Raw genomic sequence first — 15,045 nt, forward strand, 5'->3', positions numbered from 1 at the left:
GGAGGGAGAGAAAGGTAGACTGGGTGGACTCTGAGTTGAGGTTGAAGTCACCCAGAAGGATCAGGGGGGTGTCATTGACTGGTGAGGAGCTGAGGAGGAAGTCCATCTCATCCAAGAAGCTCCCCAGAGGACCCGGGGGGCGATAAACAACAATAATAAACGGTTTGCACGGCAAGGTAACAGAAACCGCATGAAATTCTAAAGAGCAGAAGGCGAAGGATGAGGAGAAGACACTAGATCTCCATGAGGATGAGATTAGGAGACCTGTGCCACCTCCTCTGCCAGAGGTTCTGGGTGTGTGGGAAAAAGAGAAGGCAGAGGAAAGGGCAGCCAGGGTGGCTGTGTTCTCTGGTGAGAGCCACGTCGTTTCGGTTAAAGCAAGAAAGTCAGGGTTGAGGTGGGAGGCATAGGCAGATATGAAGTCTGCTTTCTGGGCGGCAGACTGGCAGTTCCAGAGGCCACCAGCCACACAGAGATCAATACCAGCAGATCTGGGAGGGAAGATGAGGTTTGAGATATTCTGCCCATGTTGGCGGGAGGCGAACCTCCTACCTGACTGGGACCTGGGGAGAGGAGAGAGGACAGGGATGGGAAGGAAACACATGGAGGGAACTAGGGAGGACAAGAGGAATATTACACAGTGGAATGAGGGCAGGCAGCAAAAACAAAAACAAACATCAGGCTCTCAGACAGCCTGGATGGACACCCGTAGACAGACACCCTCGACTTTGTACACCTGCGACTTTGTATGCCGAGGCAAGTAGCCGAGGCTGCCGCACACAGCTGCCGCTGGTGCGCTACACAGCTGCTTAAATAACACTGACGCTGAATACAGAAAATGCTACCAACCCACTGCAGAACACTAATGCACACTGAAGTGAGTTCAGGTGTGCCAGTAATTATACCCTGGCAAACTATTGGCTCCTCCTACAACAAAAGCTGTGGCCTGCCAGCCAGTAAAAACAATATATATATATATATATATATATATATATATACAGTGGTGTGAAAAAGTGTTTGCCCCCTTCCTTCCATTTCTTTTTTTTTTTTTTTTTTTTTTTTTTTTTTTTTTTTTTGCATGTTTGTCACACTTAAATGTTTCAGATCATCAAACAAATTTAAATATTAGTCAAAGACAACACAAGTAAACACAAAATGCAGTTTTTAAATGAAGGTTTTTATTATTAAGGGAGAAAAAAAATCCAAACCTACATGGCCCTGTGTGAAAAAGTGATTGCCCCCTAAACCTAATAACTGGTTGGGCCACCCTTAGCAGCAACAACTGCAATCAAGCATTTGCGATAACTTGCAATGAGTCTCTTACAGCGCTGTGGAGGAATTTTGGCCCACTCATCTTTGCAGAATTGTTGTAATTCAGCCACATTGGAGGGTTTTCAAGCATGAACCGCCTTTTTAAGGTCATGGCACAGCATCTCAATAGGATTCAGGTCAGGACTTTGACTAGGCCACTCCAAAGTCTTCATTTTGTTTTTCTTCAGCCATTCAGAGGTGGACTTGCTGGTGTGTTTTGGATCATTGTCCTGCTGCAGAACCCAAGTTCGTTTCAGCTTGAGGTCACGAACAGATGGCCGGACATTCTCCTTCAGGATTTTTTGGTAGACAGCAGAATTCATGGTTCCATTTATCACAGCAAGTCTTCCAGGTCCTGAAGCAGCAAAACAGCCCCAGACCATCACACTACCACCACCATATTTTACTGTTGGTATGATGTTCTTTTTCTGAAATGCGGTGTTACTTTTACGTCAGATGTAGTGGGACACACACCTTCCTAAAAGATCAACTTTCGTCTCGTCAGACCACAGAGTATTTTCCCAAAAGTCTTGGGGATCATCAAGATGTTTTCTGGAAAAATTGAGACGAGCCTTAATGTTCTTTTTGCTCAGCAGTGGTTTCGTCTTGGAACTCTGCCATTTTTGCCCAGTCTCTTTCTTATGTTGGAGTCATGAACACTGACCTTAACTGAGGCAAGTGAGGCCTGCAGATCTTTGGATGTTGTTGTGGGGTCTTTTGGGGCGACATGGCTCAGGCAGTAAGAGCCGTCGTCTGGCAGTTGGAGGAGTGCCGGTTCGATTCCCCGCCCGGGCTGTGTCGAAGTGTCCCTGAGCAAGACGCCTAACCCCCAAATGCTCCTGACGAGCTGGTCAGGGCCTTGCATGGCAGCCAATCGCCGTCAGTGTGTGAGTGTGTGTTTGAATGGGTGAATGGAGAAGCATCAATTGTACAGCGCTTTGGATAAAGGCGCTATATAAATGCCTGCCATTTACCATTTGTGACCTCTTGGATGAGTTGTCGCTGCGCTCTTGGGGTAATTTTGGTCGGCCAGCCACTCCTGGAAAAGTTCACCACTGTTCCATGTTTTCGCCTTTTGTGGATAATGGCTCTCACTGTGGTTCGCTGGAGTCCCAAAGCTTTAGAAATGGCTTTATAACCTTTTCCAGACTGATAGATCTCAATTACTTTCTTTCTCATTTGTTCCTGAATTTCTTTAGATCTCGGCATGATGTCTAGCTTTTGAGGATCATTTGGTCTACTTCACTTTGTCAGGCAGGTCCTATTTAAGTGATTTCTTGATTGAGAACAGGTATGGCAGTAATCAGGCCTGGGTGTGGCTAGAGAAATTGAACTCAGGTTTGATAAACCACAGTTAAGTTATGTTTTAACAGGGGGGGGGGGGGGGCAATCACTTTTTCACACAGGGCCATGTAGGTTTGGATTTTTTTTCTCCCTTAATAATATAAAAACCTTCATTTAGTGTTTACTTGTGTTGTCTTTGACTAATATTTAAATTTGTTTGATGATCTGAAACACGTGTGACAAACATGCAAAAAAAAAAGAAAAAAAAGAAAAAAGAAATCAGGAAGGGGGCAAACACTTTTTCACACCACTGTATGTGTTATGGAAGAACCTGCAGGTTCTGGCAGTGGAGGATACATGTGGAGCGAGGGTGAGGTGGTTATTAAGAGTTACCCCAAGATTCTTGGCCGTACGGGGCGAGGAAACTACAAAGCCCTCAACAGTGAGTGAGAGGTTGATTGTCGGAGAGGACTTAGCAGGGATGTAGAGAAGGTTCAGCTTCAGGTGGTGGGAAGTCATCAGCCAATCAGGCAGGACAGTATTAGTTGGGTGTCATGGGCATAACAACTAATATTATAAAAGTGGAAAATATGAGTAGGCTAAATGCAATGATACGCTACTTTTAATAGCTTTTGTCCATTGTGGAAAGAGTGTGCTTGTTTTGATTAGTTATGCTCAAAAAACATTGCGGAAAAGAAACATGGAATTAAAGGGACTACCAAAAAAGACAAAATCACCTATGACTTCTGTGACAAACATCCAGCCATACAAATAATTACGCTTCTGGGAGAAATAAAAGATGTACTGGAACCTCCCACATGACGTTCCCATTCTATCCCAGCAACAGTCCAGCTCATCACAAGGTTAAATCACGCATTTAAAAATCACGCGTTTAATTCAGACAACACTCACCACCACGGGTAGAAGATGTGCACATTTTGTCCTACACTGGATAATGTTTTACGTGGCAGCTGATACATGGATATCTCCACGCAGTGAAGATACTCAAATCTCTTAGCGCCGCTGTTTAAGATCTGTCTCTTTCGCAAAATGCGGTTTGTAGCCAGTCCCATTCGCTGATTGCTTAATGAGCTGTAGACTTTGTAAATAAGATGTTCATTTCAGGCAAGACTGTGACTGCACCAAAACACCCTCACCAGGCCACATTTTGGGCTGCGAGCCTCGTGTACGTAAATCTGGCCCATAGTGTACAGAGAGAAGAGGAGGGGACCAAGAACTGAGCCCTGGGGGACACCAGTCTGCTGGGGGCATGGGGCAGAGACTGAGCCCCTCCAAGTCACCCAGTAGGAACGACCAGAGGTAGGAAGTTAAGCGTGAGAGTGCAGATCCTACGACACCCAGTCAGCAACGAGAGCGGAATGGTTGACTGTATCGAAGGCGGCCAACAGGTCGAGGAAGATGAGGACAAAGGAGAGGGATTTTGCTCTAGCAGAGTGAAGTGCCTCTGTGACCGCGAGTAGGTCAGTGGCTTGGCCACTCTTGAAGCTGGATTGGTCAGGATTGTGAAGATTGTTCTGGACAGAGTTTTGTTGGGGTTTGGGATGAGGGTTGGGTCAGAGTTTGGGTCAGGGGTTTGGGATGAGGGTTGGGTTTGGGTCAGGGGTTTGGGATGAGGGTTGGGTTGGAGTTTTGGTCAGGGGGTTTGGGAAGAGGGTTGGATTGGGGTTTGGGTCTGGGGTTTGGTGCTGAAGGCAGGGTTGAGCTTTGGGTTGGGGTTTGGTGCTGAAGGCTGGGTTGGGGTTTGGGTCAGGGTTTGGTGCTGAAGCCTGGGTTGGGGTTTGGGTTGGGGTTTGGTGCTGAAGGCTGGGTTGGGGTTTGGGTCAGGGTTTGGTGCTCAAGGCTGGGTTGAGGTTTGGGTTGGAGGGTTTGGTGTGAGGGTTGGGTTGGGGTTTGGTGCTGAAGGCTGGGCTGGGGTTTGGGTCGGAGTTTGATGCTGAAGCCTGGGTTGGGGTTTGGGTTGGGGTTTGGTGCTGAAGGCTGGGATGGGGTTTGGGTCGGGGTTTGGTGCTCAAGGCTGGGTTGAGGTTTGGGTTGGAGGGTTTGGTGTGAGGGTTGGGTTGGGGTTTGGTTTGCGGTTTGGTACTGAAGGCTGGGTTGGGGTTTGGGTCGGGGTTTGATTCTGAAGCCTGGGTTGGGGTTTGGTGCTGAAGGCTGGGGCTGGGTTGGGGTTTGGGTTTGGGTTTGGGTTGGGGGTTTGGGTCGGGGGGTTTGGTCCTGAAGGCTGGGTTGGGGTTTGGGTTGGGGTCTGGTGCTGAACTCTGACCTCTCTCCTCAGTCAGAGGAGCATGTTCCAGAGGTGGGGGCGGACATGGCGGACGAGTGCGCCCAGCGGCTGGAGCAGGAGGCCTGCAAGGAGCTCTTCAAGGAGTGCACCAAGTGAGTCCATCACCCGGGAAACCCAGAACCCCCCAGAACCGCACCACCGCGCCTCAACACCCCACAACACCCCCACAAATCCCTTCATCCCCCCAGCCCAGTATGAGCTCTCTCTCTCTCTCTCTCCCCCTCTCCCTCTCTCTCTCTCTCTCTCTCCCTCTCTCTCTCTCTAGGCTGATCCATGACTACCTGAGTGTGGCGCCCTTTGCTGACTACCTCGACAGCATGTACTTCAACCGCTTCCTGCAGTGGAAATGGATGGAGAGGTATGCCCTGAACACCCCACTTTCACTAAGCCCTAACCCTCTACACTCCACTTTCACTAACCCCTAACCCTGTACACCCCACTTTCACTAACCCCTAACCCTCTACACTCCACTTTCACTAACCCCTAACCCTGTACACCCCACTTTCACTAACCCCTAACCCTGTACACCCCACTTTCACTAACCCCTAACCCTGTACACTCCACTTTCACTAACCCCTAACCCTGTACACCCCACTTTCACTAACCCCTAACCCTGTACACTCCACTTTCACTAACCCCTAACCCTGTACACCCCACTTTCACTAACCCCTAACCCTGTACACCCCACTTTCACTAACCCCTAACCCTGAACACCCCACTTTCACTAATCCCTAACCCTGTACACCCCACTTTCACTAACCCCTAACCCTGTACACTCCACTTTCACTAACCCCTAACCCTGAACACTCCACTTTCACTAACCCCTAACCCTGTACACCCCACTTTCACTAACCTGGCATGCGCTGCGCTAGTGATCTCCCAGGGGGGACTGAGACAGGGCTGACGCTGGGAGATCCTGTGTGTGCTGCACTGCCCTTTCCCACGGGTAACTGATGCCGCTAGGCTAAAGGCACATTAGCCGCGAAGCTACAGGCACCTTAGCCGCTAGGCTACAGGCACATTAGCCGCTAGGCTACAGGCAACAGCAGTGTTCACTAATCAGTGGTGCCTGACTTGAGAGCAGAACATGGCGGACCCTGAGACACACTGGAAACTAGCGCCTGTGTTTCTCCTGTAATATGCGGGTTGTGGGTTTTTTTTATAGTTTATATTTGTGAAATGTTTGTGATGTACTCTCTCTGGTGTGAAGGACATCAGCTCCAGTTGTGTGCAGATTAAACCAGCAGTCTGACGACAGTGCTGACTCCTGCATGACCCTACGGGAACATGTCTTTTACAGCTCCTATAAAAGACACAGATAGCGCCTGATATAGTGAGGAAATATCAAATATAAACCGCAACACCATCTGCTATGGAAATATGGCAGTCATATAAAAGATAAAGGATGTACAGTAGTGTGCAGTCCTGTAGAAACAGAGCAGGAGAATGGGCTTTGGGTGTGTGTGAGAGTGTGAGTGTGAGTGTGTGTGAGAGTGTGTGTGTGAGAGTGTGTGAGAGTGAGAGTGTGTGTGTGAGTGAGTGTGTGTGAGTGTGTGTGAGTGTGTGTGTGAGTGTGTGTGAGTGTGTGGGAGTGTGTGTGAGAGAGTGTGTGTGAGTGTGTGTGAGTGTGTGTGTGAGTGTGTGGGAGTGTGTGTGAGAGTGTGTGAGAGAGTGTGTGTGTGTGTGTGTGTGTGAGAGTGTGTGTGTGTGTGTGTGTGTGTGAGAGAGAGTGTGTGTGTGTGTGTGTGTGTGTGTGTGTGTGTGTGTGTGTGAGAGAGTGTGTGTGAGAGTGTGTGTGAGCAGATGCTCATTGTCCTACCCCCAGGAAGGGATTCCATCATTTCACCATCAGCCACCAGGACGCTAGTGTAATCACGAATGTAAAGGACTGTCCATGTGATGCAAGTACTCCTCATTCCTTCCGCAATGTTATGCTTCTGACATCCTGACAATCTGCAGTGAGCCAAACAGAAATGGAGATCGGCTGAAGAGAGAAGTGTCCCTGGGGGAAATGGGTTATACTGTAATGCACTGATGTTCTGAAAACCAGCGTTTTGTACAAAACAATACCCCTCTGTACACAGTGCCCAGTACCACTCACGGTCATTTAATAAAATGCATTAATCATAATACTTCAGTCTACCCCCCCACCTCCCTCATCACTCACACCTGATGACTTTGTCTCCTTCTTTGAAAAGAAGGTTGACGCCATTCGCAATTCCTTCTCCCAACCCTCTCCCCCTGCTGACCCTCCTACCTTCCCCAACTCCCGCAGGGCTCAGTTCTTGGTCCTCTCCTCTTCTCGCTATACACCATGTCTCTTGGTTCTGTTATCTCTTCCCATGGCTTTTCTTATCACTCTTACGCCGATGATACCCAACTCTTTATTTCCTTCCCCCCCGATACCCAGGTCACCACACAGATCTCTGCCTGCTTGGCTGATATCTCTGCGTGGATGACTTCCCACCACCTGAAGCTTAACCTTGCCAAAACTGAGCTTCTCTACATCCTGGCTAAGTCCTCTCCGTCAATCGACCTCTCACTGACTGTTGAGGACTTTGTAGTTTCCCCCTCCCGTACGGCAGAGAATCTTTGGGTGACTCTTGATAACAGCCTCACCCTGGCTCCACAAGTATCCTCCACTGCCAGAACCTGCAGGTTCTTTCTGTACAATATACGCCGTATCCGTCATCTGCTGACGGAGAAAGCCACCCAGCTCCTAGTCCAGGTGCTCGTCATTTCCCGCCTGGATTACTGCAACTCCCTCCTAGCCGGTCTCCCAGCATGTGCCATCAAGCCCCTCCAGCTGGTCCAGAATGCTGCAGCTCGCCTGATCACCAGTCAGCCCAGGTCGGCTCATGTCACCCCGCTTCTCATTGGCCTCCACTGGCTTCCTATTGCCGCACACATCCGATTCAAGGCCCTAGTGTTGGCATTTCAGGCTGCTAAGGGGACTGCCCCTCCTTACATACAATCCTTGATCACTCCCTACTCCCCAGCTAGACCACTCCAGTCTGCCAGCTCTGGTCACCTTATGGTTCCCTCACTACGAGCACCTGGTGGTCGAGCTGCACGTTCACGCCTGTTTTCCGTTCTGGTTCCTCAGTGGTGGAATGACTTGCCTACCACTGTCAGGACAGCAGAATCCCTCCCCCTATTTCGACGCAGACTAAAAACACATCTCTTCAAACTCTACCTTAGTCCTCCCTCCTGATTCCCCCCGCCCCCCTTTCTGATATCCCTTTCCCTCTTGTCTAACCCCCCAAAAAAACACAAAAAAAAACAATAATGCACTTATGATGACTATATGTTTAAAACAGCACTTCCTATGTATTTTCCTAGTTATGGATGTGATGCTTTGACTTGTGGAAGAACCTATGCACTTGTAAGTCGCTTTGGATTAAAAGCGTCTGCCAAATGACTAAAATGTAAAATGTAAATCGTCTAGCCCACTTGATTGCACCAAAGCCATTATGATTGGTCTTTCCTCAAATGATGCCATTAAACATACCACACCTTAGAGCCGCGACAGAGCCATTATGTGTAATTACGCACGTTATTAGGTACTTATAACAATTATTAGACTTATGAAGTCTTCTACTGCTGTAGCCTATCCTTTTGAGTTATGGTGCGTTGTGTGTTCAGAGATGCTCTTCTGCACACCACTGCTGTAATGTGTGTTCAGAGATGCTCTTCTGCACACCACTGTTGTAATGTGTGGCTATTTGTGTTACTGTCACCATCCTGTCAGCTTTGACCAGTCTGGCCCTTCTCCTCTGACGTCTCTCATTAACCAGGCGTTTCTGTCTGCAGAACTGCTGCTCACTGGATGTTTTTTAGTTTTTTTGCACCATTCTCTGCAAACTCTAGACAATGTTGTGAATGAAAATCCCAGGAGATCAGCTGTTACAGAAATACTCAAACCAGCACCAACAATCATTCCATGGTCAAAGTCACTTAGATCACATTTTTTCCCCATTCTGATGGTTGGTGTGAACATTATCTGAAGCTTCTGACCCTGATGATATGCATTGTACTGCTGCCACACGATTTGCTGATTAGATAATCACATGAATAACTGGGTTTACATGTGATCCTAATAAAGTGCTCAGTGAGTGTATATACATACTGGATTTTTATTATTTTTATGATTAACCACAGATGTTCTCTCTGTTCTCCAGACAACCAGTAACAAAGAACACATTCCGGCAGTACAGGGTGTTGGGAAAAGGCGGATTTGGAGAGGTAAGAACACATTCCGGCAGTACAGGGTGGTGGGAAGATTTGGACTTTCTGAAAGACAGCCTGTCTGATTATTGCAGGAACATCCAGTAAGGAGGAGGGCACCATTTTATAAAGCCTTATAAGCATTTCATAAGGAGTTATAAGCTCCCCCTCCCTTCAGAGGGCAGTGTTATAAGGCTTTATAAGCGTGTTATAAGGCGTTATAGGCCCCCTGTGCCCCTTGTTTCCCAGGTGTGTGCGTGCCAGGTGCGAGCCACAGGGAAGATGTACGCCTGTAAGAAGCTTGAGAAGAAGAGAATTAAGAAGCGGAAAGGGGAGTCTATGGCCCTGAACGAGAAACAGATCCTGGAGAAGGTCAACAGCAGATTTGTGGTAAGTACAGAAACCTTTAGCCCGTGTAGCGCTCGGTAGCGTACTGTCACCTTTAGCACGTGTAGCGCTCGGTAGCGCACTGTCACCTTTAGCACGTGTAGCGCTCGGTAGCGCACTGTCACCTTTAGCACGTGTAGCGCTCGGTAGCGCACTGTAACCTTTAGCACGTGTAGCGCTCGGTAGCGCACTGTCACCTTTAGCACGTGTAGCGCTCGGTAGCGCACTGTCACCTTTAGCACGTGTAGCGCTCGGTAGCGCACTGTCACCTTTAGCACGTGTAGGGCTCGGTAGCGCACTGTCTCCTTTAGCACGTGTAGCGCTCGGTAGCGCACTGTCACCTTTAGCACGTGTAGCGCTCGGTAGCGCACTGTCACCTTTAGCACGTGTAGCGCTCGGTAGCGCTCTGCCAGGCCCAAGCAGATAACTGATATCATTCAAATGATTCCACTCCGGCACTGCTCACAAGGATTCTTTCAAATCTCTGTGAATTTGTATAAATGTTTTTATCTGACAGGAGTAGAACATGGGAAATATGCAGGTTTTTATGCCTCCGTGCCAGCGGCAGACACAGCTGTTCTCGGGTTGTCTGTCCGTCCGCGATGGTGGTTTGTTTGTTGATTGGTGATGTAATCATTAGTTGATTAATGATCAATGCTGATGTTATTATGATAATGATGTGATTAATGCTGATGTTATGAGTGTTTATTTGATTGGCTCAAGCTTATAGCAGCAGGGATCACACCTCTCACACAGCTGGCTGCGTCTCAGAGACCCAGTGTTTGAGGCAGCAAAGTAAAGTTTAAAAGGCTTGTGTTTAATGACCGGTCTACCATCAAACTCTGCATCTGAAAGACTGCTGTACGATCTTCATCAACATGGGCCTTTTTAACTTTACTCTGCTGCCTCACACCCTGTGGTACCTGTTGAAAAAGCAGGACCTCTACCATGCGATTTCACTGCCATGCAATTTCACTGCCATGCGATTTCACTGCCATGCGATTTCACTGCCATGCGACTTCACAGCCATGCGATTTCACAGCCATGCGATTTCACAGCCATGCGATTTCATTCCCATGCGATTTCACAGCCATGCAATTTCATTCCCATGCGATTTCACAGCCATGCGATTTCATTCCCATGTGATTTCACTGCCATGCGATTTCACAGCCATGCGACGGGAAAGCCTGTAACCTGGCCTGTGAGTGATTGAGAGGGTGTCGCCCCCTGCAGGTCAGCCTGGCGTACGCATATGAGACGAAGGACGCGCTCTGCCTGGTGCTCACGCTCATGAACGGCGGGGACCTGAAGTTCCACATCTACCACATGGGTGAGGCCGGGTTCGAGGAGCGCCGGGCCGTGTTCTACGCCGCAGAGATCTGCTGCGGCCTGGAGGACCTGCACCGCGAGAGGATCGTCTACAGGTGAGCCCTAGCAACCAGGCTACAGGTGAGCCCTAGCAACCGGGCTACAGGTGAGCCCTAGCAACCGGGCTACAGGTGAGCCCTAGCAACCGGGCTACAGGTGAGCCCTAGCAACCGGGCTACAGGTGAGCGCTAGCAACCGGGCTACAGGTGAGCGCTAGCAACCGGGCTACAGGTGAGCCCTAGCAACCAGGCTACAGGTGAGCCCTAGCAACCGGGCTACAGGTGAGCCCTAGCAACCGGGCTGTAGCAACTGGGCTGGAGGTGAGCCCTAGCAACCAGGCTACAGGCGAGCCCTTGCAACCAAGCTGTAGCAACTGGGCTCCAGGCGAGCCTAAGCAACCAGGCTACAGGCGAGCCGAAGCAACCTGGCTACAGGCGAGCCTTAGCAACCGGGCTACAGGCGAGCCTTAGCAACCGGGCTACAGGCGAGCCTTAGCAACAGGCTACAGGCGAGCCTTAGCAACCGGGCTACAGGCGAGCCTTAGCAACAGGCTACAGGCGAGCCTTAGCAACCGGGCTACAGGTGAGCCTTAGCAACAGCCTACAGGCGAGCCCTAGCAACCGGGCTACAGGCGAGCCTTAGCAACCAGGCTACAGGCGAGCCTTAGCAACTGGGCTACAGGTGAGCCTTAGCAACCGGGCTGTAGCAACTGGGCTAGAGGTGAGCCCAAGCAACCGGGCTACAGGTGAGCCTTAGCAACTGCCTACAGGTGAGCCTTAGCAACCGGCCTACGGGTGAGCCTTAGCAACTGGGCTACAAGTGAGCCCTAGCATCCAACAGCGCCATGTTCTCTAACGCTGCAGTCTGCTGGGCTAACTGAACCTGATCTAAAGCTGCAGCTCTGTTTCCTGCAGGGACCTGAAGCCTGAGAACATCCTGTTAGACGACCACGGTGAGTGAAGAGTGCGTCCTCTCTCCTGGAAGAGCCGCCAGTGGGCAGCTATCTCCCACAAATCAGATGTGTTCAGGGCGAGGGTGGGATATGTGTTTAGGGCGGGATGTCTGTGTTCAGAGCGGGATGTCTGTGTTTAGAGCGGGATGTCTGTGTTTAGAGCGGGATGTCTGTGTTTAGAGCGGGATGTGTGTTTAGGGCGGGATGTCTGTGTTTAGAGCGGGATGTCTGTGTTTAGGGCGGGATGTCCGTGTTTAGAGCACACATTTAGTGCATTTTGAGTAGAGACGGATGTGGATGTTAAGGGCTTTTCTTGTTGGTGATGATGGTGGGAGTTCCTTTAACGATTTCAGGCAGACGTTTTGTCATAAAGGCCAGTTTTGCTCTTCGAGGCTGTCAACAGAGCAACATGCTCCTAACAGCCAGCAGGGGGAGTGTAGCACAGTAAACAGAGGAGCCTTACCCAGCCGGCTGCTGTTAGCGGACAGCAGGGCCTTCATTGGCTGCTGTTAGCGGACAGCAGGGCCTTCATTGGCTGCTGTTAGCAGACAGCAGGGCCTTCATTGGCTGCGGTTTGCGAGTGAGCGAGTGTGTGTGCGAGCAGATCCAAGATGGCTGTGATTATGCAGCGAATCACAGCGACTGTTTCTTCCCGTTAGGACACATCCGGATATCGGATCTGGGATTGGCCGTTCACGTGCCGGAGGGACAGACCATCAAGGGCAGAGTGGGAACTGTGGGGTACATGGGTGAGTTCCCCATTCCACAGGGGGAACACATTCCCTGTCGCACCGTGTACAAAATCCTGTAAGGACCGACAGTATAAAAGAAAAATATTGGTGGGCCTATGTATAAAAAAGGGCTGTAATTGCTACACGGATCACCCAATATGGATATAAAAATCTGCACTTTATACTTCAAAAAATGTTCTGCACTGTACGTGGCGACCCTAAGATTACGCCGTGTATGACACTCAGACTGACAGTGTATGACACTCCGACTGACACAGTGACACACTCAGACTGACACAGTGTATGACACTCACACTGACACAGTGTATGACACTCAGACTGACACAGTGTATGACACTCACACTGACACAGTGTATGACACTCACACTGACACAGTGTATGACACTCACACTGACACAGTGACAGACTCAGACTGACACAGTGTGTGACACTCAGACTGACACAGTGACACACTCAGACTGACACAGTGTGTGACACTCAGACTGACACAGTGACACACTCAGACTGACACAGTGACACACTCAGACTGACACAGTGACACACTCAGACTGACACAGTGACACACTCAGACTGACACAGTGTATGACACTCAGACTGACACAGTGTATGACACTCAGACTGACACAGTGACACACTCACACTGACACAGTGTATGACACTCAGACTGACACAGTGTATGACACTCACACTGACACAGTGTATGACACTCACACTGACACAGTGTATGACACTCACACTGACAGTGTGTGACACTCAGACTGACACAGTGACACACTCACACTGACACAGTGTATGACACTCCGACTGACACAGTGTATGACACTCACACTGACAGTGTATGACACTCAGACTGACACAGTGACACACTCAGACTGACACAGTGACAGACTCAGACTGACACAGTGTGTGACACTCAGACTGACACAGTGTATGACACTCAGACTGACACAGTGTATGACACTCAGACTGACACAGTGTATGACACTCAGACTGACACAGTGACACTCAGACTGACACAGTGTATGACACTCCGACTGACACAGTGACACACTCAGACTGACACAGTGTATGACACTCAGACTGACACAGTGTATGACACTCAGACTGACACAGTGTATGACACTCAGACTGACACAGTGACACACTCACACTGACACAGTGTATGACACTCAGACTGACACAGTGTATGACACTCACACTGACACAGTGTATGACACTCAGACTGACACAGTGTATGACACTCACACTGACAGTGTGTGACACTCAGACTGACACAGTGACACACTCACACTGACAGAGTGTATGACACTCCGACTGACACAGTGTATGACACTCACACTGACAGTGTATGACACTCAGACTGACACAGTGACACACTCAGACTGACACAGTGACAGACTCAGACTGACACAGTGTATGACACTCAGACTGATACAGTGTATGACACTCAGACTGACACAGTGTGTGACACTCAGACTGACACAGTGACACACTCAGACTGACACAGTGTATGACACTCAGACTGACACAGTGTATGACACTCCGACTGACACAGTGACACACTCAGACTGACACAGTGTATGACACTCAGACTGACACAGTGTATGACACTCAGACTGACACAGTGACACACTCAGACTGACACAGTGTATGACACTCAGACTGACACAGTGTATGACACTCAGACTGACACAGTGTATGACACTCAGACTGACACAGTGACAGACTCAGACTGACGCAGTGTGTGACAGACTCACGGGAAGGGGAGGGTAGGAGTGGGTCCAGGGCAGGGCACTTCTGCAACCGAGTTTCACAAGAGTGTGAAACTCCTTCCTGCGTGTTACCCGTGCATTTCTTCACCAGCACAAAACTGAGTGACACACTCTCCAATATCCATAACTGAGTGACACACACTGTAATAACCATAACTGAGTGTGTCTCTCTGTCTGTTTGTGTGCCTGTTTGTGTCCGCGTGTCTCTGTCCGTGTGTGTGTGTGCATGTGCGTGTGTGTGTGTGCAGCTCCGGAGGTGGTGAAGAATGAGCGCTACACGCTGAGCCCTGATTGGTGGGCTCTGGGCTGCCTGCTGTATGAGATGGTGGAAGGCCAGTCGCCCTTCCAGCAGCGCAAGAAGAAGATCAAGCGGGAGGAGGTGGAGCGGCTGGTGCGGGAGGTGGAGGAGGACTATTCCGGAAGGTTCTCTGAGGAGGCCAAGTCTCTGTGCAAGATGGTGAGCGAGAGTCTGCAGTGAAAGAGCTCATTGTGCGCTCTCACACAGGGCTTTGTCTCGGCTCTCACACACGCACCAGCGCAAGCTTTACCGCCAGCTCACCGCCGCGGTGCAGCCAGTGACGCCATTCTGCCTGCTTATGCTAATTATGCTAATTATGCAGCGCGTCCTGCGCAGTTATTTCCATCAGTAAAGTGTGAATCATTTGCATTTTATATCCTGTCTCGCCA

General features: G+C 49.7%; 1 protein-coding gene across 1 annotated transcript in view; it reads left to right on the plus strand.

The window, feature by feature from the left end:
• The window catches only part of grk6 (G protein-coupled receptor kinase 6), a 49,364-nt gene that overhangs the window by 25,473 nt on the left and 8,846 nt on the right, over positions 1 to 15,045 (plus strand). Inside the window, exons 5-12 of the mRNA XM_061248641.1 lie at positions 4,892 to 4,992; positions 5,166 to 5,258; positions 9,082 to 9,145; positions 9,377 to 9,517; positions 10,748 to 10,938; positions 11,797 to 11,834; positions 12,494 to 12,583; positions 14,607 to 14,815. Coding sequence (XP_061104625.1) covers positions 4,892 to 4,992; positions 5,166 to 5,258; positions 9,082 to 9,145; positions 9,377 to 9,517; positions 10,748 to 10,938; positions 11,797 to 11,834; positions 12,494 to 12,583; positions 14,607 to 14,815 — 927 coding nt within the window. The remainder of the gene's footprint in view (positions 1 to 4,891; positions 4,993 to 5,165; positions 5,259 to 9,081; positions 9,146 to 9,376; positions 9,518 to 10,747; positions 10,939 to 11,796; positions 11,835 to 12,493; positions 12,584 to 14,606; positions 14,816 to 15,045) is intronic.

This window comes from Conger conger, chromosome 7, assembly GCF_963514075.1.
Source record: "Conger conger chromosome 7, fConCon1.1, whole genome shotgun sequence".
In the NCBI taxonomy this organism is placed as follows: Eukaryota; Metazoa; Chordata; class Actinopteri; order Anguilliformes; family Congridae; genus Conger; species Conger conger.